Consider the following 25452-nt stretch of genomic DNA (forward strand, 5'->3'; position numbering starts at 1 on the left):
AGAATGTATATATATGTATAACTGAATCACCTTGCTGTACAGTAGAAATTAACACAACATTGTAAATCAACTATATTTCAATTAAAAAAAGTAAAAAAGTGTAATAAAATAAATGACCCAAAAAATGATAATACAGACTGGTATCCATATATATTTTATGTCATGACATACCTTTTTCTTAATTTTTTTGGTATTTCTAGGTTAGTAATTCATCAGCAAGTTTTTTCAAATGGTCGCAAATACTCAAGAGGTTTTCCAACATATTTTTTGAAAAAATCTGCGTACAACTGGACCTGCACAGTTCAAACCCATGTTGTTCAAGCGTCAACTGTATAGTCATTTGATCTTTCATAAACCTTTTTGTTATCTGCTATCTAGCTTAATTTCAATGTAGTCATAAAAAAAATTTTGGGTAATTTCAATCCTTCAAAATTTGTTGAGACTTGCATTATGCTCAAGATATACTAAATGTTCCACATGTACTTGAAAAGAAAATGCATTTATTGAATGCAGTGCTCTGTAAGTGTCAAATAGGTCAAATCTGATAACCATGTTGTTCAGATCTTCTACCCTTACTATTTGTTTGCTTGCTTATTCTGTCAGATACTGAGAAAAGTATGCTCAAGTATCCCACTATAACTGTATTTGTCTATCTCTCCTTTTACTTTACATGTCTTTATATATTTAGAAATTTTATATTTTTGCTTTATATATTTTAAATCTTTGTTATTAGACTCATATAAAGTTTTATCTTCTGGATGGATTAGAACCCTCTGCAATAATGAGATGTCTCTCTTTATCATCCAACATAGGACCACCTAAATACATAAAGCAAATATTAACAGACATAAAGGGAGAAACTGACAGTAACATAATAATAGTAGGTGATTTTAACACACCATTTACATCAACGGACAGATCATCCAGACGGAAAACCAATAACGAAACACTGGCCTTAAACAACACATTAGTCGATATCAACTAACAGATATGTAGAAAACATTCCATCCAAAAGCGGCAGAATACACACTCTTTTCCAAGTGTACATGGAACATTCTCCAGGATAGATCACATGTTAGGCCACAAAACAAGTCTCAGTAAACTTAAGAAAACTGAAATCATATCAAGCATCTTTTCCAACCACAACACTATGAGACTAGACACCAACTACAAGAAACAAACTACAAAAAACACAAACATATGGAGGCTAAACAATATGCTACTAAACAACCAATGGGTTACTGAAGAAATCAAAGAGGAAACAAAGATACCTGCAGACAAATGAAAATGAAAACACGACGATCCACGAAAATCTATGAGATGCAGCAAAAGCAGTTCTAAGAGAGAAGATTACCTCAGTTCTAAGAGGAAGCCTAGCACAGGAAACAAGAAAAATCTGAAATAAGCAAGTTAAACTTACACCTAAAGGGACGAGAAAAAGAAGAACAAACAAAACCCAAAGTTAGTAGAAGAAAAATCATAAAGATCAGAGCAGAAGTAAGTGAAACAGAGACTAAAAAAGCAATAGAAAAGATCAATGAAACTAAGAGCAGTTCTTTGAAAAGATAAACAAAATTGATAAACCTTTAGCCAGCCTCATCAAGAAAAAATGGGAGAGGGCCTAAAAGAATAAAATCAGAAATGAAAAAGGAAAAGTTACAACTGATACCACAGAAATACAAATGATCATAAGAGATTACTATGAACAATTATATGCCAATAAAATGGACACCTGAGAAAAAAACAAATCCCTAGAAATGTAGTCTCCAAGACTAAATCAAGAAGATATAGAAAATATGAACAGACCAATTACCAGTAATGAAACTGATTCAAAATAAAAAAATTTCTCAACAAACAAAAGTTCAGGACCAGAGATGGCTTCACAGGTGAATTTTACCATTTAGTGAAGAGTTAACACCTATCCTTCTCAAACTATTGCAAAACACTGCACAGGAAGGAATGCTTCCTCACTCATTCTACGAGGTCACCATCACCCTGATACCAAAATGAGACAAAGCTATGACAAAAAAAGAAAATTACAGGCCAATATCATTGATGAACACAGATGTAAAAATTCTCAACCAAATATTAGCAAAATGAATTCAACAATACATTAAAAGATCACAGGGCTTCCCTGGTGACGCAGTGGTTGAGAATCTGCCTGCCAATGCAGGGGACACGGGTTCGAGCCCTGGTCTGGGAAGATCCCACATGCTGCGGAGCGACTAGGCCCATGAGCCACAATTGCTGAGCCCACACGTCTGGAGCCTGTGCTCCGCAAGAAGAGAGGCCACGATAGTGAGAGGCCCGTACACCGCGATGAAGAGTGGCCCCTGCTCGCCGCAACTAGAGAAAGCCCTCGCACAGAAATGAAGACCCAACACAGCCATAAATAAATAATTAAAAAAAAAGATCACACACCATGATCAAGTGGGATTTATCCCAAGGATGCAAGGATTTTTTTTTATATCCACAAATCAATCAATGTAATACACACCACATTAACAAAACTGAAGAATAAAAATCATATGATCATCTCAATAGATGCAGAAAAGGCTTTTGATAAAATTCAACATCCATTTATGATAATAACTCTCCAGAAAGTGGGCACAGAAGGAACATACCTCGACATAATAAAGGCCATATGCAACAAACCCACAGCTAACATCATACTCGATGGTGAAAAGCTGAAAGCATTTCCTTGTAAGATCAGGAACACGACAAGGATGTCCACTCTTGCCACTTTTATTTGACATAGTTTTGGAAATCCTAGCCACGGCAATCAGAGAAGAAAAAGAACTAAAAGAAATCCAAATTGGAAAGGAAGAAGTAAAACTGTCACTGTTTGCAGATGACGTGACGCTATACATAGAAAATCCTAAAGACACTACCAAAAAACTATTAGAGCTCATGAATGAATTCAGTAAAGTTGCAGGATGCAAAATTAATATACAGAAATCTGTTGCATGTCTATACACTAAATACGAACTATCAGAATGAGAAATTAAGGAAACAATTCCCATTTACCATCGCATCAAAAAAATAAAATAAAATAAAATACCCTGGAATAAACCTACTTAAGGAGGCAAAAGACCTATACTCTGAAAACTATAAGACACTGATCAAAGAAACTGAAGACAACACACAGATGGAAAGATACACCGTGTTCTTGGATTGGAAGAATCAATACTGTTAAAATGACCATACTGGCCTTCCCTGGTGGCACAGTGGTTAAGAATCAGCCTGCCAATGCAGGGGACATGGGTTCGAGCCCTGGTCCAGGAAGACCCCACATGCTGGGGAGCAACTAAGCCCGTGCACCACAACTACTGAGCCTGCGCTCTAGAGCCCGTGAGCGACAACTACTGAGCCCATGTGCCACAACTACCGAAGCCCGTGTGCCTAGAGCCCGTGCTCAGCAACAAGAAAAGCCACCACAATGAGAAGCCCGGGCACTGCAATGAAGAGTAGCCCCAGCTCGCCGCAACTAGAGAAAAGCTCGCGCGCAGCAACGAAGACCCAATGCAGCCAAAAATAAGTTAATTAATTAATTTAAAAAAAAAACAATGGAAGAAAATAAGTGGTGCTGGGAAAACTGGACAGCTACATGTCAAAGAATGAAATTAGAACACTCTCTAACACCATATACAAAAATAAACTCAAAATGGATTAAAGACCTAAATATATAAGGCCAGAAACCATAAATCTTCTAGAGGAAAACATAAGCAGAACACTCTTTGATATAAATGGTAGCAGTATTTTTTTAGATCTGTCTCCTAAAGCAAAGGAAATAAAAGCAAAAATAAACAAATGGGACCTAATTAAACTTAAAAGCTTTTGCACAACAAAGGAAACCATTGACAAAATGCAAAAACAGCCTACTGAATGGGAGAAAATATTTGCAAACTATATGACTGATAAGAGATTAATATTCAACATATATAAACAGCTCATACAACTCAACATCAAAAAAACAAACAACCCGATTTTAAAAATGGGCAAAAGAACTGAATACACATTTTTCCAAAGAAACATACAGATGGCCAACAGGCATATGAAAAGATACTCAATATCAGTAATCATCAGGGAAATGCAAATCAAAACCACAGTGAGATATCACCTCACATCCGTCAGAATGAACCAAAAGAACACAAATAACAAATGTTGATGAGGATATGGAGAAAAGGGATCCCTTGTACATTGTTGGTGGGGATGTAAACTCGTGCAGCCACTGTGGAAAACAGTTTTTTCTCAAAAAATTAAAAATAGAACTACCATATGACCAGCAATTCCACTCCTGGGTACATATCAGAAAGAAAAAAAATACTAATTAGAAAAGATACATACACCCCAATGTTTATAGTAGCATAACTTACAACTGCCAAGATATGGAAACAACCTAAGTGTCCATTCATCCAACAGATGAATAGATAAAGAAGATGTGGTAATGAATACATATACATACAACAGAATACTACTCAGCCATAAAAAGGAAAGAAATTTTGCCATTTGCAGCAACATGGATGGACTTAGCAGGCATTATGCTAAGTGAAATAAGTCAGACAGAGAAAGACAAATACTTTATGATATCACTTATATGTGGAATCTAAAAAATCCAACAAACTAGTCAATATAACAAAAAAGAAGCGGACTCACACATACAGAGCCCAAACTAGTGGTTACCAATGGGAGGGAGTTTGGGGGGCAGGCAATACAGGGGCTGGGGAGTGGAAGGTACAAACTATTGGGTGTAAGATAGGCTCAAGAATGTATTGCACAACATGGGGAATATAGGTAATATTTTGTAGTAACTGTAAATGGAAAGTAACCTTTAAAAATTGGATAAAAAAATTTTTAAACAAAATAAAAATTAAAGAAAAAATTTAAAAGGAATAGATTTAAAAAAGAAATGTACGTAGTTACAACTTTACCTTCAAGAGCCTAGAATTCATTTTCCCCTTACCTCCATTGCTTCCTGAGCAATCTCTGGCATGTGTGACTGAGGAACCAGTTGGACGAGCCCTGTAATTAATTCTGCGGTACTGCCTTGAGTTTCAGGCCCCTGTTTTCTTGGATTCTGCAAAGAAAAAAGCAAATTTCAATTAAAAAAAAAAAAATCGCTGGACACAGGTTGAAGGGTGGAGGGAATGGAGGCTGACTGCTAATGGGTTCTAGGTTTATTTTTGAGGTGACGAAAATGTTCTAGATGTTCTAGACCTAGATAGTGGTGATGGCTACACAGCCTTGTAAATATACCAAAACCAGTGAATTGTACACTTTAAACAGGTAGAAACTTCATGGTATGTGAATTTTACCTCAAAAATAATAATAATTGTGGGATTTAAAAAAAAAATCAAAACTGCTTTTGTTAAGAATTCTCTTAATCTACATCTATACTTGTTCATTAATGTGAATAATATCCAAAGAAAATCCTAATTAAAAGAAAACAAAAACTAGGTATTAGCTTTTTAGTTAAGAAATTACATCAATAATGGAAGTAAATAATTTTTTTTCAGCAACACTACATTGGCTAAATAATATACCTCTGATTTGGAACTTCTGGTTTGGGATCTTAAAATTGTTGTGATGAAAGGCAAAGAATGTGCATGCTTGATGAGGACTACACGATTATCCTGTGTAGCCCTCTTTTCCAGTACAAGGACCTACCCAAATCCACACAGGGCTAGAATCCACACCTCCAGATACCCATACTTCAGGCTTTTTCATTGTGGAAAGACATTGTATACAAAACAAAGCGGTATATAAATGTGAGTGTCTACCTACTTAAAGAGACTAAAATGCTTCCTGTAACTTGGAAGAATCTATTTACACTTCAAGCATATATGGTTCATTTAAGTGAGGCCAATACAATTAGTGCCCGTATTTTATTTTGTTAACTACACACTCTTTCCCATTACAACAATTAAGGTAAGCCCTTACCCCAGTGTATCTATAATTCAAAAACTGTTTGCCTATTTTTCTGACATTTGTATTCATTCATTAATAACCCAATAACATTTACTGAACACCAAAGACACAACAAGTAAAAAAGACATGTTTCCTACCCTCTTGGAACATGTAGTCTGGTGGGAAAGACAAACATCAATAAAATAATTAGATGAACAAGTTTAAATTGCAAATGAGAAAGAACCATGAAGTTACATGCTGCTATGAGCACCTGTAACAGGGAAATGTGGTATAGGCAGGGATGCTTCCTTAGGGCAGTGATAACAGCTCAGAATTAGGAATTACTATGTCAAGAGGATAGGGGAGCATTCTGTAGGCAGAGGAACTGCAAGTGCATGGATAAGCATGAAGGAATGTAGTAAGAGGGAGTGAAAGGCTGTCATGACTAGAGTAAAGAAGACAAATATAATGCTAGATGTTGCAGAGATGGTAGGTGGGAGTCAAACGCTGCAAAACCATGTAGGTCTATTTGGAGTTTGCTTTATTCCCAAAGCAACCTCAACTAAAAGGTTTTAAGCTGGGCAGGAAGCATAAGATTTGTTTTTTGAAGATATCACTGTAACTTCAGTGCAGAGAAATGATTAAAAGCAACAGATGATGCAAGCTGAGCAATTAGGAGGCTTGAAAAATTGAGAGTAGTATGAATTAGGATAGAGAGGTAGAGATAGAAGACAATAAAATCACATTACTTTAAAAAACCATGACTGAAATCGCTTAATAGTTATTCCTATATTTATCCTATTTACTAAGATTTAGATTTTTATAGGTAAAATATAAAATAATCAAATATTTACAATGAATCTTTCACAATTTTAACTTACCTTTGATTACTCTGAGAAAAGTTGTTTAACCACTAGATGGCAGCAAAGAAAATAATTTCTATTTTAAATGCTCCTTTTCTGCTTGCTAAATTTTAAACGTGGAAAACAGCACTTTTTGCTTAAATTCTTGTTCCTTGACAATAAAATATTTAACACAAAAGGCACTGGTGACTTTGATGTATTCTCTGATTCTGAATTATAGCTATGCAAACAGAGTGGTGCTAATATATGACATGCATGATGAAACAACACCACAAGTAACCTGGGCTACATAACAAAGAAATGAGGGGAAAAAGTTATTTCATTCCGTTTATAAAGTCTTAATGATAGATTTTAGGACTTTTTCCACACCAAAGTTCTAACAATTTATTCTATTAGACTCCCAAATTTGGATGGGCTTTTCAAAGAGCTCAAAACAACATAGGCCTTTTTTTTTTGGGGGGGGGGGGGGTCACTAATCCTTTTGGGAATTCTCTCTCTCATCTCTTTTCTCTCCAGAAAACATATTTACATAAATACTTTTTTTAATTCAGAGGACTCAAAGAACTCTTGAAACTATGGACATCAAGTTATGAACTCCTATAGTATAGTAATTTGAAAAATATACCATCAAAATTAAAAGTACCCTTAGCACTTAAAAAGCCTGTTGCTGAACAAACCAATAGGAAATTTTTCTGGATGTTGCGCTCCAAGGACTGAAGAAATTCCACAGGAGTTAAATATGTTATCTTATGAGCTTCATGATATATTTCTGTTATGTTTGGGGCATTAATAATATTAGTGTTAATGTTAACTGTATTTTATTAATAGTAATAATACGTAACATTTATTTAGTGCTCATTATGCATTTATTTTGCATTGTTCCTAAAAGCATGACATGTACTATCTCAGTCTGCTTAACAAGCTAAGGTAGGAACTATTATTATCATCACAATATTTCAGATAAGAAAACTAGACACAGAGAGGTTAAGTCACCCAAATCACATAGCTAATATGTCTCCAGAACCCATGTTTTTCATCCTTTCATATAACTGTCACTCATTTTCACTTGTTAGTTCCTAATTATCTTGTGTACTACAGTGATGCTTTCAGGAATCTAATACCATCTGAGGCTGTTAAGAGCAGAGTTACCACAATAACTGAGTGCTAACCATACCCATTTTTAACTCCTTTTCCTCCCAATACAGTATACACAGGCAAAGCCAGTGATATTAAAAGGCTGATGACAGGAAGAAAGGGGGATGGAAAAACTCAATTTTTTGGCAATAGCAATTGGAGACTTAAAAAACCAACTGTGTAGATATAGGAAGCACTCAATTTATGGTTGCTTCATTACATCTAAACCCCATCCCAGGATTATGCCCTGAATAATATACAATCTGGTAGCCGGGTATGGACAGAAGATCTCACCAAAGTATGTTAGTTTAATGATAAGAAAAATTAAGACAAAAGGTTAAGAAATCTGATCTAATTATATTAGTAGTCTCTGTAAGTTCGTTTTCTTAGGGATCTCTTAGGTTTCATGTATGATCAGGAAGGTCAGTAAGTGTTCTTGAGCTAACAATCACCTTCAAGGTTTTGGCTTTTCAGCTAAACCAAACTAAGTTAGTATGATAATTTCAAGGCATTTTATAAAAAATACTTACACAAAGCAAGAGCTTTGGGTCTGCATGAATTAGTTTCACCATGGACAAGAGAAGATACTTATAGCTTCTTGTCTCCAGGTCTGTAGGTTTTTCTTTAAATTTAAGGCTTGTTACTTTTTCTTTAAATGTAAGACTCTAAAAACAAAAACATGACATTCACCTTGTAAGAATCAGACATCAGAATCAGGATAATAGCTATTCAACTTTTTCAAGTAAATCTATTGTTAAAAAGCTTCGAAAAATAAAGGGACATATTTTACACCACCAAATGTGTAGTATTAGTAGAAACATTCAATAGAAAGTATAAGATTAATATAAGTAAGCTTGAAAAGCAAATAAAAATTATTTTTGCAACATTTATATTATTCTTATATAATGAAGTTTAAGTGAAAATCTGCTAAGATACTAAAAGTTTTAATATAAGGTTGACTCCTATGCTAAAAACAATTTTCCAAATGTGAAAATATTAGAGATAAAATATTTATTCTATACCTCTCACAGATACATACAGTGAGCAACTCATTTAACAAAACATCTCATACAGGTATACACAAATATTTCATAGAATCAATGACGTTATCAACTGTAAGATGCACCATCATTTTATGTACCACAAGGAATGAAAACTCACTGTCAACTGTAAGACATCATACAAATAAGATGAACCCCAATTTCAGAAATGTTAAATAGGTACTTCTTAGAATTGATGAAATATGCTATACAGGCAATCTCTGTATTTAACAGTTTAACTGTAAGATTTTCTTTTTCCTTTAATTGTATTCCATCTCTCTCAAGTTACAGAATGCATGTATTTTGCCTGAAGAACATTGATAAAACAGAGAAAGAATTCTTTGAGAAAAATTAAATCATGGAAAATGTGTTTCAATTACAGAGATACTATGGTAGATGCTGTGTTAATGTGTTTCAATTACAGAGATACTATGGTAGATGCTGTGTTAATACTATAATTATGGATGTTATTCAACCGGAAATCCAACAATTATACTCTGGATCCAATACCACCTTTCTATCTATTCTTACAAAACATTTCCCCTTTTCCTTTAAAAGGAAACAAAAATGTATGCTTTTGACATGTATGTTTTTATATGCAAATACACAGATAGGAGAATATCCAGCATCTATGGACTCATAATAAAAATGTCCTTGTTGGGCTTCCCTGGTGGCACAGTGGTTGGGAGTCTGCCTGCCAGTGCGGGGGACACGGGTTCGAGCCCTGGTCTGGGAGGATCCCATGTGCCGCGGAGCAGCTAGGCCCATGAGCCACAATTACTGAGCCTGCGCGTCTGGAGCCTGTGCTCCACAACAAGAGAGGCCACGATAGTGAGAGGCCCGCGCACTGCGATGAAGAGTGGCCCCCACTTGCCGCAACTAGAGAAAGCCCTCGCACAGAAACGAAGACCCAACACAAGCCATAAATAAATAAAAAATAAATAAATAAAAATTTTTTAAAAAGTCCTTGTAAAAGGCTGAACTTCAAAGGTAAAAAGTAGAGATGCATATCTATAACATACAGCAATTACTGTCAATGTTTACGTGTGAGAAATGCATTTGTTATTATGCCCAAGAACACTGAAGGTTTTTGTCCTCAGTGTGGAAGAAAAACTATCTAATGTACTACAGGAATGTCACTACAGAAAATAAATAGCAAAACTTACATATACAAGTTGCTTTTATATTTATAATCGTACAACAAACATCTTACCAAATATATTTAATAAATTCTGTTTTTACTGTTTGCTCCCATTAAACTTCTTTTCATTCTAAGTCGAAGTAACACCGTAGATCAAGGTAAAACTTTCATTAAACAAATTTATTTATTAAAGTGTCACTAAGTGTAACTGTTCTTCCATGATGTAGCCATTGCACAGGAAAACGGAGCAGAGAACAATTAGCAGATATAAAAATTATCTATTTATTAACCATTTCCAAAAAGTAAATAATAGTTTGATCATATCATATCAATCTCAGATAGCAGCATACAAATTCTGTTCCAGCATGGCTGCCTAATACAAAATGTAAAACTTGAAAAATTCTACACCACTCACAATTATTAACTTGAAATAGACTAAAGACTTAAATGTAAGACTGGAAACCATAAAACTTCCAGAAGAAAACAGAAAAAGAAAACTCCTTGACATGAGTCTTGGCAATGATTTTTTTGTATACGACACCTAAAGCACAAACAACAAAATAACAAGTGGGGTGTTGTTTTTCAAACTAAAGAGCTTCTGCACAGGAGAAGAAATGATTAATAAAATGAAAAGACAACCTAGGGAATGGAAAAATATTTGCAAATCATAAATTGATAAGTGGTTAATATCCAAGATACGTAAAGAATTCATGTATCTCAACAGCAAAAACCAAATAATGCAATTTTAAAAGGGGTAAAGGACACGAATAAACATTTTTCCAAAGAAGACATACAAACAGCCAACAGACACATGAAAAGGTACTCAAATCACTAACCATCAGCGAAATGAAAATAAAGCCACAATGAGCTATCACCTCACACCTGTGACATGACTATCATCAAAAAGACAAAAGATAACAAATGCTGGTGAAGATGTGGAGAAAAGGGAACCCTTGTGCACTACTGGTGGGATTTAACTGGTACAGCCACTAGGGAAAGCAGTATGGTGGTTCCTCAAAAAATTAAAAATAGAATTACCATAAGATCCAGCAATTCTACTTTTGGGTATTTGTCTAAAGAAAATGAAAACACTATGTCAAAGATATATCTGCATCCCTATGTTCACTGCAGCATTACTTACAATAGCCAAGACATGGAAACAAGTGTCATGAAACTGTGGTACACACACACACACACATAATGGACTATTATTCAACCATAAAAAAGAAGGAAATCCTGCCATTTGGACAACATGAGTGGACCTGGAGGGCATTATGCTAAGTGAAATGAGTCAGACAGAGAAAGACAAATACTGTATGATCTCACTTATATGTGGTATCTTAAAAACAAAACAAAACAGAAAACAAACTCATAGAAAAAGAGCTCAGATTTCTGGTTACCAGACACAGGGAGTAGAGGTTGGGAGAACTGGATGAAAATGGTCAAAAGGTACAAACTTTCAGTTATAAGGTAAATAAGCACTGGGGATGTACAACATGATGACTATAGTTAACACTGCTGTATGGAAAGTTGTTAAGAAAGTAGATCCTGAGTTTCCATCACAAGGAAAAAACCTTTTTTTCTTTTTTTTTCGTATGTATATGAAATGATGGATGTTAACTAAACATACTGTGGTAATCATTTCACAGTATATGAAACTTAAGTTATTATGCAGTACATCTTAAACTGATATAGTGCTGTGGGTCAATTATATCTCAATAAAACCGGGGAAAAACTCATAGAGTGCTGTGGGTCAATTATATCTCAATAAAACTGGGGGAAAAGACTTGAAAAATTTAAATAAATTTTTCAATTCAAATACCTTTTAATTAGTGACCATTAGTGGGTTACATTAAGTAAGAAATAACATGCTAAAGAAGAAAGATATTTCTTGGCTAGAAATGTAAGAAAAATAAACCACCCATTAGTTTATTAATTAATCTTCCACATTGCAAATAATAGTAGGAATCCAACCTGGTATATACACATTGGCCAAAGAGGAGAGGCAGTCACGTCCAGGAAAAAATTCATGAATCAGAGTACTCAGGTGTTTACAAAGGGCCAAAACCATCTGCTAAGTTAATTAAGGCCATGACTGAATTATAGGCATGTAAGAAGCATGTGCTGAGCCAGGATCCCCTTTAAGAAGGAAAATTTTCATGCAGAATTTACACATATTATGAACAGGCTATCTTATTTTTAAAACATAAATGATTAGTGCTGAGATAAATATCTCAAATTTTAAAAAATACTACAAAAGTACAAAATGGAGAAGCTATGGCTCAATGTTCATATGAAAAAGGCTAAAGAGTTTAAATGATTAAAAGCTTTATCTAAAATAATGCAATCTTTGACTGTATTAGTAGAAACATCATATGCAGACACAGCAGGTTAACAGTTTTCATCAATTATTATACCACATCTAGAACACTAAACTCAGAGCTTAATATATCATTTTCATTGAAAAAAAGCAATGAAGATTCTTTCCAGAAGAGAAGCATACCAGATGGAGGAGGGTTTTGAAAGCAGGTCAAGTAAGAAATTCAACAAATATGTACTAGATGCCTATGACATGCCAGATACTGTTCTAGGGACCAGGAACTGGGTACTGGACAAGCCAGACAAGGCTCCTGCTTTCATCAAGCTAAAACAAGGGTAGGGGAAGACAGCTGAAGAACTGGAAAGACACTGGACTGAATGTTGACTATTTACTAACCATGTGATGACATGTCATTCATTTAACAGTACTTGTGCCTCAGTTTCCTTAGCTGTAAAAACAGAGGAAACAAAGCGCATACCTACACACACTTTTGAAGAACCCTTAGCAGTACAGTATAACTTTATTCAAATATCTGCAGTGCTGTCTTTGTGTGCGTGTGTGTGTGTATGGATCTTGTTTTCTTTATTTGATCTCCTGTGCCACTTCTTTTTTTTTTTTTTTAATTGGAGTATAGTTGCTTTATAATACTGTGTTAGTTTATACTGTACAGCAAAGTGAATCAGCTATACATATACATATATCCCCTCTTTTTTGGAGTTCCTTCTCATTTAGGTCACCACAGACCACTGAGTAGAGTTCCCTGTGTTATACAGTAGGTTCTCATTAGTTATCTATTTTATACATAGTATCGATAGTGTATATATGTCAATCCCAACCTCCCAATTAATCCCACCCCCCCTGCAGTGCTGTCTTATGGAAGAATCAGAAGGGTTCTATAGAGCTCCAGAAAAAGAGAGAGGATCATGATAGCTGGGAGTGATAGGGACATGAGTTGATCTTGGTTGGAGAAAATTTTTTAAATACTTGGCTCTTTACAGAAAGAAATTTATCCATATCCAAAATACAGAGTAGTTGTAAAGCCTAGAAACACATATTATTTTAACTTGACACAATGAACTCCTTGATTACTTCTGCAGCAAACTGAAAGCTAAGGTTTATCAGAGCCACAAATTATCTGAGGCAATGCAAATAAGGACAACCCACTGAACATATCATGTCATACAGTGGTTCTCAACTGGGGGCAATTTTGTTCCCCAGGGAATATCTGAAAAATGTCTATAGACATTTTTGTTTTTCATGACTGGCTGGGGGGCAAGAGATGCTACTGGTGTCTAGTCGGTAGATGCTAAAGATGCTGTTAAACATCCCACAATGCACAGGACAGTCCCCTACAACAAAGAATTAACCATGCCAAAATGTCAGTAGTGCCAAAGTTGGGAAACCCTGATGTAAAGTATCTCTAAACCATTCATTATGTATATTTGACTGTTTCCAGACTTTATGGGCACTGTAGTTGGCTCTTCATTAGAAGTTTTCAAGCAAAACCTACAAGACTGGCATCTCTGTGTCTGTTTAGCTCATCATGCTTCCCTGGCATTAACAATGTGTTTGGCAGCTAGCGCAAATTCGATACTTCCTATATTTGTTGTCAGACTGTTCACTCACCAGGCTTAAGAGGGGTAAGATTCACCTTAAGGATCATCCAAATTGAAGCATTTTCTTATCCTAAAAAATTATTTCATAGTAGATTTGATGATTATTTTCCCTGATAAGAGTATCAGCCAGAGCTTGGATGGGAGGGGAGTTTGGGGGAGAATGGATACATGTATATGTATGGCTGAGTTGCTTTGTTGTACACCTGAAACTATCACAACATTGTCAATCAGCTATACTCCCATATAAAATAAAAAGTTAAAAAAAAAAAAAAAAAGAGTATCAGCCAGGAAGCTGTCCCTTGGCCATTATGTACAAATACACATACATATAAAATTTCACAGACTTCCCTGGTGGCACAGTGGTTAAGAATCCACCTGCTGGGCTTCCCTGGTGGCACAGTGGTTAAGAATCTGCCTGCCAATGCAGGGGACATAGGTTCGAGCCCTGGCCCGGGAAGATCCCACATGCTGTGGAGCAACTAAGCCCATGCACCACAACTACTGAGCCTGAGTTCTAGAGCCCGCAAACCACAACTACTGAGCCCACATGCCACAACTACTGAAGCCTGTGCGCCTAGAGCCCAGGCTGTGCAACAAGAGAAGCCACTGCAATGAGAAGCACACCCACTGCAACGAAGAGTAGCCCCCGCTCACCGCAACTAGAGAAAGGCCGCGCACAGCAACGAAGACCCAACACAGCCAAAAATAAATAAATAAATAAATTAATTAATTAAAAAAAAAAAAGAATCCGCCTGTCAATGCAGGGGACACGGGTTCAATCCCTGGTCCAGGAAGATCTCACATGCCGCGGAGCAACTAAGCCCACGAGCCACAACTACTGAGCCTACACGCCTAGAGCCCGTGCTCCACAACAGGAGAAGCCACCGCAAAGAGAAGTCCGCACACCACAACGAAGAGTAGCTCCCACTTGCCACAACTAGAGAAAGCCTGCACGCAGCAATGAAGACCCAATGCAGCCATAAATAAATAGATTTATTAAAACAAAAAATGCCTTAAAAAAAAATTTCACACACATGTATACATATAAATACACGGATATAAACAGCTTAAGAAAGATTTTTGAAAACTATATATATACTGATACTTTCAGAGAATAATTAGAAATAAAAACTAAATTCTTATCACAGGTGTCCTGGGACCAAAGTAAGTCTAGTTATGGCTTTTATGAAATACTTATCATAAATAGTGTGTATAGTATGTAGCTCCTAGAATCAGCTAATAACTAGGGCTAAGAAGTAAAATAACTTCTAAATGCAGGGAACATTTTCAGACTACCAATAAAGTTTTGTTTTTGTTCAAAAAAATAATTTAGCTTCATTTTCTTTCATTTTTCTTACAGACAGCTGGTAAACTAGATACTGAAGTCAAATTGGAAATGAATATCAACTTTCCACCAATTCCTGTTACTGGTGGCCATTAATTTTCTACTGAAAGAGGCAGAAAACTTAAAACAAAAGTCAAAGCTCTGGGACTTCCCTGGTGGCGCAGTGGTTAAGAATCCACCTGCCAATGCAGGGGACACGGGTTCGAGCCCTGGTACGGGAAGATCCCACATGCCGCAGAGCAACTAAGCCCATGCACCACAACTACTCTGAGTCTGCACTCTAGAGCCTGCAAGCCACAACTACTGAGCCCACAAGCCACAACTACTGAGCCCACCTGCCACAACTACTGAAGCCCGCGCACCTAGAGCCCATACTCCACAACAAGAGAAGCCACCGCAATGAGAAGCCCGCACACCGCAACAAAGAGTAGTCCCCGCTCTCCACAACTAGAGAAAGCCCGTGCGCAGCAACGAAGACCCAACACAGCCAATCAATCAATCAATCAATAAAATAAAATAAAATAAAATAAAAAAGTCAAAGTTCTAACTTCCCAGAGGATATTTGGAATGAATAAATAGGTCAATAAATAATTTTTAAACAGTTTAAGTCATTTTCTAAAACTTTTTAAAAATGAATGTCAAGTTAATAACATTTAAGTAGCTATTATTTATGTTTATCTCCAATTAACTTATACTTGGATTGAAATTTTCATTTTTTTAAAAAATTAAGTACTTGGCATTACAAAAACTAAAGATAACTTTGCATTTTATTTACTAAAACATGACTGCCATGCTCTTTTGGCTATAATTTTTGGGGGTAAATAATCCCAAAATATATGGTGTAGCAAACTTCTCCATTTGAACATCAAAGATAAACAATCCTCAGAAACAATGGCTGACAACTGGATCAGAGTGAACTAGAACTGTATAAAACCAAAATATTTTACTGACTGAGGGAACTTGGAAAAAGAGATGTATGCCAGGAAGAAAGCTGTTTAAATTATCTTTTAAGTGTGAAGTGGCTAATTTACTATTAAAACCAATAGGTGACAACATGCCACATTTTCATGTGAAATGACATGATATGACTATAATGGTAACTATACACAGAAAAGTCAAAGAAACCAAGGACTTTTCTGAGGTAGTTACAATGGTCATACATACAGCCACAGAAGCCCACTGCCATGCAAAACAGTGACTGGTTGGCATCTGATCATGTGAGCGACAGCAGCCAAAAAGAATAGAAAATAAGAAGCAGGGCTTCCCTGGTGGCGCAGTGGTTGAGAATCTGCCTGCCAATGCAGGGGACACGGGTTCGAGCCCTGGTCTGGGAAGATCCCACATGCCGCGGAGCGACTGGGCCCGTGAGCCACAACTACTGAGCCTGCACGTCTGGAGCCTGTTCGCAACAACAGAGGCCGCAATAGTGAGAGGCCCGCGCACCGCGATGAAGAGTGGCCCCCGCTCGCCACAACTAGAGAAAGCCCTCGCACAGAAACGAAGACCCAACACAGCACAAATAAATAAATAAATAAATTTATAAAGTTCCTACCAAAATTCTTAAAAAAAAAAAAAAAAAAGAAAGAAAATAAGAAGCAGAAGACAAAGCACTACCAATCAATGTCAAGAGTTGCCATGTATAATACTCCTGCTATACATGAATACCAAGAAATGACTTCTACCATCTTCTAATTGTCTTTTTAAATTGGTTCCATATGAGTTTCCAAATTAAGAGTATTAATCTGTGAGAATGCTTATTTGAAAATATCTACTTTTATTAAGTTTAAACAGAGTCAAACTTTAATATCAAAGTGCCTATCATTTTAAATGTTCAAAGCATGTTTAATGAAATATGAAATATTATTTTGAATATAAACTTTAAATTTTATTTGTAATTTCCTGTGTGTAATATTCAGCATCCAATGGGCAAAACTGTGCATTAGTAGGAACATTCACTCTAACCCAGGAGTCAGCTTCCCTTACTCACCCCCAAAAGATGAGGAGCTAATCAAAATATTTTGATTCATAAGGAAAAATTAAAGGAAAAAGAAACTAAGAAAAGAAAGAAAAAGTGACATTCATTAAGATTTTAACAGCATTTTGTTAGAAAATATCTCTAAGAAAAGTAAGTTAAACTCACTGAAATAGTGGAAAACATACATCATTAACTAGTATTGCAACAATATTGCAGTATTCAACATACCACAATACTTACTGAAAAGAAAGGTCTCATTTGATTTTCTAGAAAAATCAAAACAGCAAGAATGGGATAAAGACACTGAAAACGCAATTGCAAGAAGGTGGAATTCAAAATTCATGATTAATCTTACCGGTGCCATTCGTATCGCTGGGTGCGCTCCACAACCCTGGATTGCTTTATGAAGTGTTTCACCAAACATATTTCGAAGTTCAACTGAGTGACAATATACGGCATCAATCTTAGGCCACCAATCCAATGCAGACTGGAGAAAAACAGAGACCATAAGAAAGGAAAAGTCCAAATTTACATGAGTTATATGCTCTGGTAATCACTGTAGTTTTATGGTTTATCACTTTGTGAGAAACTTCCTAAGACCATGCAAACACACACTATGATTTCCAAAGTCTTCAAGTAATGTCTTTAATTCAAACACCAAACCATACATCTATTTTAAAATATCATAATGAACATGAAACAAATCGCTCACTACATAAGAGTGAGCATTTGAGACTGTCTTTTCTCACTGATAATCTAGTGAATCTGAAAAACAAAGTTTTTAGAGAGCTAATTCTGTAGGCAATCCTTTTCTTTTTTATAAGTTTAATGTTTTACACATTTCAGAAACATATGCATATATAGTATATATTTTCCCAAGGCAAGAATGCTATTATCAGTTTTAAAAGATATTAGTGGTTCAACACAGTGTTGAAGGAATATGTGATAAACCATTACTTATATGCCTACAGACAAACAACGATAATTACAACATGAAATTAGTAAATGAGATAAAGCTATTAGTAAACCTATAATCTTAAATTGATATGCAATGATGGCACAATACATGAGAAGACTAATGATCACCACAAAGACAAAATGATCATAGCTAAATATTTTTTAAAAGTAATTATTTTATGTAAATATTTTTCTACAGTTTAACCTGTTTATTTAGCTTTGATTCTAGTTTTTAGTGCCTATTTTTTTTTTAATTTATTTATTTATTTAGTTTTGGCTGTGTTGGGTCTTCGTTTCTGTGCGAGGGCTTTCTCTAGTTGCGGCAAGCGGGGGCCAATCTTCATCGCGGTGTGCAGGCCTCTCACTATCGCAGCCTCTCTTGTTGCGGAGCACAGGCTCCAGACGCACAGGCTCAGTAGCTGTGGCTCACGGGCCTAGTTGCTCTGCGGCATGTGGGATCTTCCCAGACCAGGGCTCGAACCCGTGTCCCCTGAATTAGCAGGCAGATTCTCAACCACTGTGCCACCAGGGAGGCCCTTTAGTGCCTATTTTATTTGAAAGTGTATCTTTTACTTTTACTTTTAAATGAATTAATTACTATATTATGAAAAATGACAATTATGAAAATCACTAAAACTATTAAGTTTGTCTATCAGTGAATACAAAAATGACTGGATGAATTTTCACTACATATAGAGAGCATGCAAGGAATAGGATGACTTAAAATACAGGCTTCCAAGTTATAATACTCCTGCTATAAGAAATACCTGAAAGAACAATTTGAAACACTAGATAAGGGGATGTGATAGCTTCACATCTTATTCCCAAGTTCCTTCTAATTTGAAACTAAGCTAATTAAATTCTCAACATTTAATTTTTTTAGCCATAACTCTCAGAATATTTAGAGTAGCATCAGGTTATATTACCTAAACCCCAAATTTTGGATTACAAACTCTATTTACTGGATAGTATACTATAAAACCAATTTATAAAATACAATCAATACTGAACTCCATTTATGAAAAAACTCCTAAGTTATGAGGGAAGAAATACTTTTATTTGGATAGTATGATTGTTTCTATTTTTCTCTCAAACTCTTACTTTATTTACTTCCCAACAAATGATCAAGTTTTATTAGTTTCATTATATAATGAATTCCTTCAATGTTAGTCAATTTGGTCACCTGACTTGCACAGAGCAATCAATACACCTTGATTTCCATATATCTACTAATTTATACAGCTTGTGTTAATCAGCTTAAAGTAACAAAGACTGAATAATCACAAAATGCTTTGAGATAAGGGTCTTCCTCACTCTACTGACCCTATAATATCTTGTCAGAAACTGCTGAACTAAAGACATATGCATCCCATGTAACATCCTATCCAAACTACTATGTCATTTTGATAGCTGTTGGAATTGTATCATGGTACCAGGTATATACCCTATTAAATAACTTGATTTTAACTTAAGATTTAGTTATTTTCAAAATTTCTATTTTTCATAATATATAAAATCATTCATTTTAAAGTAAAATTTAAAGAGACACTTTCAAATAAAATAGGCACTAAAACCTAGACATCATGTAGTTGGTAAAAATTTTAGTGTTCCAAGCAGTTATTAAATGTGTCCTTTCTGAAACTAGTCAATTAAGGTAGACTTATTCTTTCTTGTCCTTGAAAATTCTAAGTTCATTGCCAAACAAATGGCAATACTTTCATAATATAAGCAAACCATGTGGCAATTCTTCAAGATTATTTCAATAAATTTCACATGCCTTGGAAATAATTTCTTCAACCAAACCCTCTCAATAGAATGAGATCATCTCATTCTCAATATGTGAACTATCCATAAGTAAACTACAGTAAACTGCCATAAGGAAAAAACAATACTAAGTACTATACCAGCTATAGCATGTTCCACTGATGGGAGAGATATTTGGTATATATATGTATATATTATTTCTTTAATTGCCCAATTATAACAACATACCTAATCTAACCTAAAGGAAGCATATAAAGATTAAGCACATAACACAGATCTTTTAACTACAATTCATCTCTTATGGCATTCCGTAATAAAAAAGGTGATGGTACTACACGTACCATTTTAGAAACTGATGAAAGCTTAAATTATAATCAAATTCAAATAGTGACTGGATTTTCAGATTTCTTAAGAAGAAACAGTGGACTCTTTTAGACCTAAACACAGTACTTATGAACTGAATATGAGTATGTTTCACGAAAGCAAAACAAAACTGCAAACATCATTACTGCTTCTACATACACTCCCAAAACCACATCAGTAAAACATTTATCTAATTTGAGAATGTGGTAATTTTAAAAAATCTGTGAGCTGGCTGAAAAAGCAAGGAAGAAGAAAACTTATGAGGTGTATTGAACCAAGAATCATTTAAAAGGAAATCTTATACTACAAATAAATTTAAGATTAGGAGTCCAAATATCTAAGAAAAATTTTATGTGACTTCAAGACAGAATATTTCCATAATATCTGCATTAAGTGAGATTCTATAATAGTCAATTCCATAAATTTGCATATTTACTTTATACATAGTCCTTTTCAATCAGAAATTACTTCAGATTCAATATCTCTTAGCCTCAAACCAAAGGAAAGAAAAACCCTAACAAGAAACAATTTATCAAACAATCTATTATAATAAAGTATCATTATCTAAGGTCCAACTATAAAAGATATTTTATAGACTCAAATTTATGTTCCTTTTCAAGCTAGTCATTAAAAGGTTACTAACACTTAATATTTTAAAAGTTAGTCAATACAGGTTTTTCTTTATAAAAATAGATTTCGTATTTATGTGGCCTCTGATACAGACACACTCCACCTTCACACATGCAGTACTCATTAGAGTACAGAAGGATGCACAACCACTTCACCATATACATTGAGGCATGCATGAAGTACCACTCCAGGCATGCTTTAAACCCACAAAGGAGCAGCTCAGCCACTTACAGCAGTGCCAAGTCCATGCTTGAAAGTGCTCTATATATTCAATTGTAGACAAAAATATTTCACAATTAAAGTAACTAGCCACAGAGTATCAAAAAAGTATACACTTGGGTTTATTAAATACAAGCTTTAAGCATTTATGTAAACCATCCACTCTAATAAATAGAATGTTTTTAGTATTATAAACCAAAGGAGAAAAAAGTAATAATATTTTATTTCTGAATTACACATAAACATGAAGGGTAAAAATCATTGCTTTTTTAAACTAATGGCCTTGAAAGTAAACCTTAAGGGTACAGTGTCTTAGCTCATTACACTGGCAAAAGCAAAATAAAAATTTTTCTAAGTTTTTAATACAAACATACCTTATCTGCAGTATCAGATTCATTAAACTTCACCTTTTGCAAGAAACTGTAGTTAATGTTACTTCTACCTATAACTGATCCTCAACTGAGAGAGGAATCATTCCCTCAGGCATTTTTAGTTATTCATAGTGTCTGGGGGCAGAGATGGGAGAGGAGGGAAGTGGCACAAATGGTATTTAACGAAATGAGGACCAAGGATGCTAAATGTCCTACAATGCACAAGGCAGTCCTGCATTGTAAAGACTGTCCTGACCAAAAATGTTACTAGCACCCCACTGAGAAAAACCAAATGTGTCACTACATAGCTTTATTAATAGTTATTATTCCTCTGCAGGAATGGATAAAAGAAAATGTGGCAGAATTTGATATAGTTCAATACATCCAAGGCAAATGAAGGTGAGAAGGATATTTTTAACTCACTAGAGACACTCCTTTAAAATGAAATTTGATTATAAAGAGGACAAATATACCTAAGTTATCAATGATTAAAGTCCTTTTTAAGGGAGGAAAACAGGAAAAAGTTGAACAATTTACACTTACGTGTGAATATCTAAAAATGGATAAAAGTGGAGCTATGGTAAATAACACTTGAAAACCTTCAAAATATGATCAGAAGAACAGAATTTTTAAAATCCATGGTCCAAATCTAATACGGTTACTATCTTTCTACTTGATGCACGCACATCAGAGTCGAAGGTTTCACAAGTACCTTTTAAGGAGTTTGCTTATTTTGTCTGATATGCTTTTATATCATGTAAACACCTCTAAGTGTTCATGTTTCATTTGTTTAAGGAAGACTAAAAAGTGCAATCAAATATGGTCCCACCATTTTTTTAATATACATAATGGGCTACAACATAAATACTGCTACTTTTAACTTAAACAGTAAGGTGACATGTCAGAATGTATCAAATGCTGGGAAAGGGCTAAGAGTATTAAAATAATATGTGAAGAGCTTTGGGATGAAAATGTTCAATTATATTTTCAGTGGCACAGTTCTCAAGGGCTTCTGATCCAAATACCTTTTAAGTTTAATCTTTCCACAGGATCCTATTAACTCTACCTTCCTCAATAAGGGCCCTGAGGTCAAGATTAAATATGAAAAATACAATTGTATATCAGTTATTAGATAGAATCATGTGTGAGAAATCTTCCTATATCATACATCTAAATTCAAAATCTTTTGTAAACCAAAAACGTCTTTCTTAAAAAGAAATAAAAAAGGAGTAAAGAAAAAAAAATTTTAAGTAATATAGCAATACCTTTTGGACTTACATTGGTGATGATTCGATGGAGTGAATTTACCAGCACATAGTGAAATGTAGAAGGGGAATTCTGAGCCAGGCAGATCTAAAGAGGAAAGAAAAAAAGTGATTATTACTTCTATGAGAAAAATATATAGTAATATATATGAGGACAAAAGGAACAACAAAAAGAAAGTTTTTTAAAAAATAGAATAGATCTTTAAGGTCTTGAAATTAACATATAATAACGAGCAATACTGATAAAGGTGTAATCTATTCATTTTTCTACTCTTTTCACATTTAAAAGGATCAACAGCATCAGTAAACACAATTGGATCAAAACCAATGCTCTCACCTTAAAGTGTTGGTTGTTGTGAGGGCTTATACGAAAGCAAGAAACAAGGCAGTCAATCATTAGATCCACATCTGCAGGCTGACTGCCTCTTGAGAATGGTTTACTTGGATTAAAAAGCAGGTTCTATGAAAATCCCAATAGAAAACAAAAGTCTTTAAACAGTCATGCAGTATTTTTTCTACTAGTAGTTAATAATAACACATCATCCACACAGATGGCAGTTAACATTTAGTTCCCAGACAAAACACAAAGCACTAATATTGTGGTTCATCAGTCTGACAAAATTCTTACTATACCATATATGGTTCCTTTCAGGCCCGAATTTCTACATTATTTTAAACCCAAGTCTGAATATTTATGCTAATTTAAGAAAACGGATTCATTCTGTGTTTTCTTCATATTCTAAGCCACTTTATGTAGCCGGGGGAACAGTAACAAAAGCAGGTCCTAAGAACTTAATAAAAGAAGACTCAGAACTTCTGTGTTGCAATGATCTTTGACAGTGATCTAGTATACTATTTATACTACAAGTTTATTCTTCATTTAACGTTTTTTAAGTTTGTATAAGAGAAACAATAAGCATGTTACCTTAAGATCAACCACCATGGACTGAACTAGTAAGAAGATGACAGAGTTATCTTCCCAATTGATGTAAGTACTTGCTTTACACAGTTTGACACAGGCGACTGCAGCGCTTTCAGTCAGCTGCCTGCTTCCTCCGTGGCCGGCAAGTGCTTTCCGTAGACTGTCCAGAAACAACTTCTACAAAATTCAAATACAGCAATTAGATAATATGTGAAGTTTCTTAAGATTTCAGACTTACTTAATAAAGTAGCAAATTAGCCTCTAAAAATTATACTCTAGAAATATATAATTGATATATTGATATTTGTGGTTTTAAATTTCATAATTTAAGTAGCTGTCATCATTTAAATGTTTGTTGAATCCAAAAAAAGGAACCTGTTCTTCCCTTTCTTTGTTGAATTATTAAAGGAACATGAGAAACCATCCTTCCCGAACAATGTAGTTGACTTCCCAACCCTGAATTTAGCTGATCAAATTCTCTTTTTTATATTATCTTTAATTTCTAAATATTATACTTCCTTGGTTACTGTCTATCTCAAATTGTTCCATCTTTATCTAAAACTCCAGGCTATATTCAAGCTTCAGCCTTCTAACTAAGGATATATCTAAGGCTGTTCTATTGTTCTAAATTCCATTCCTCATAGAAAGTTATGCATTCTTGTGATCTCAAGCCCTCTCTACAGCTCATTAACAAATTTCTCCCTTTGGCCTTACTCCTAACTGAAAATAATACATCTATACTTACACACATTCTCAAATATAACATGCCAAAAGCTAAACTCACGCAACAACAGCAGAATATACATTCTTCTCAAACACACAAGCAACAATTTCCAGGATGGACCATATGTTAGGCCACAAGTCTTAATAAATTTAAAGAGATTAAAATAATATATATAATATTTCTGATCACAATGAAATGAAACTAGAAATTAACAGCAGAAGGAAAACTGGAAAATTCACAAATGCGTAAAAATTAAACAACACCCTTGGTCAAAGAAAAAAATCACAAAGAAAATTAGAAAATATCTTGAGACAAATCAAAGTAAAAATACAACATACTAAAAATTAAAGAAAACAGTGCTAAGTGGAAAACTTATAGCTGGAAACTCTTACATTAAAAAAGAAGAAAGTTCTCAAATCAATATGAAACAGAGAATAGAAAAACAGGGGAAAAATGAACAAAATCAGAGGTTGGTTCTTTGCAAAGGTCAAGAAATTTACAAACCTTTAGCCAGATTAAGAAAAAAAGAAGACTCAAATTACTAAAGATCAGAATTGAAAATGCGGACATTACTGTTTTTACAGAAATAAAGATTATTACACTATGAAAAATTATACACCAACAAACAGGATAATCCAGACAAATGGGCAAATTCCTAGAAACACACAATCTACCAATACTGACTCATTAAGAAACAGAAAATCTAAATAGACCTATAACTAGCAAGGAGATGAAATCAGTAATAAAAAACCTCCCTAAAAAGAAAAAGCCCAGGATCAGACGGCTTCACTGGTGAACACTCTATCAAGTATTTAAAGAAGAATTAACACCAGTCCTTCTCAAACACTTCCAGAAAATTAAAGGAGAAGGAACACTTCCTAACTCATCCCATGAGG

General features: G+C 34.7%; 1 protein-coding gene across 6 annotated transcripts in view; it reads right to left on the reverse strand.

The window, feature by feature from the left end:
- Nucleotides 1–25452, reverse strand: part of NF1 (neurofibromin 1) — a 249354-nt gene that overhangs the window by 148134 nt on the left and 75768 nt on the right. For all 6 annotated transcript variants that reach the window (XM_068531562.1, XM_068531559.1, XM_068531561.1 and 3 more), the window contains exons 9-14: nucleotides 23836–24009; nucleotides 23248–23370; nucleotides 22924–22998; nucleotides 17697–17828; nucleotides 8435–8569; nucleotides 4964–5077 (exon numbers count right to left, since the gene is read on the reverse strand). In XM_068531562.1, the coding sequence (XP_068387663.1) occupies nucleotides 4964–5077; nucleotides 8435–8569; nucleotides 17697–17828; nucleotides 22924–22998; nucleotides 23248–23370; nucleotides 23836–24009 (753 nt within the window). The remainder of the gene's footprint in view (nucleotides 1–4963; nucleotides 5078–8434; nucleotides 8570–17696; nucleotides 17829–22923; nucleotides 22999–23247; nucleotides 23371–23835; nucleotides 24010–25452) is intronic.

The sequence above is a fragment of the Eschrichtius robustus genome, chromosome 20, assembly GCF_028021215.1.
Source record: "Eschrichtius robustus isolate mEscRob2 chromosome 20, mEscRob2.pri, whole genome shotgun sequence".
NCBI lineage: Eukaryota > Metazoa > Chordata > Mammalia > Artiodactyla > Eschrichtiidae > Eschrichtius > Eschrichtius robustus.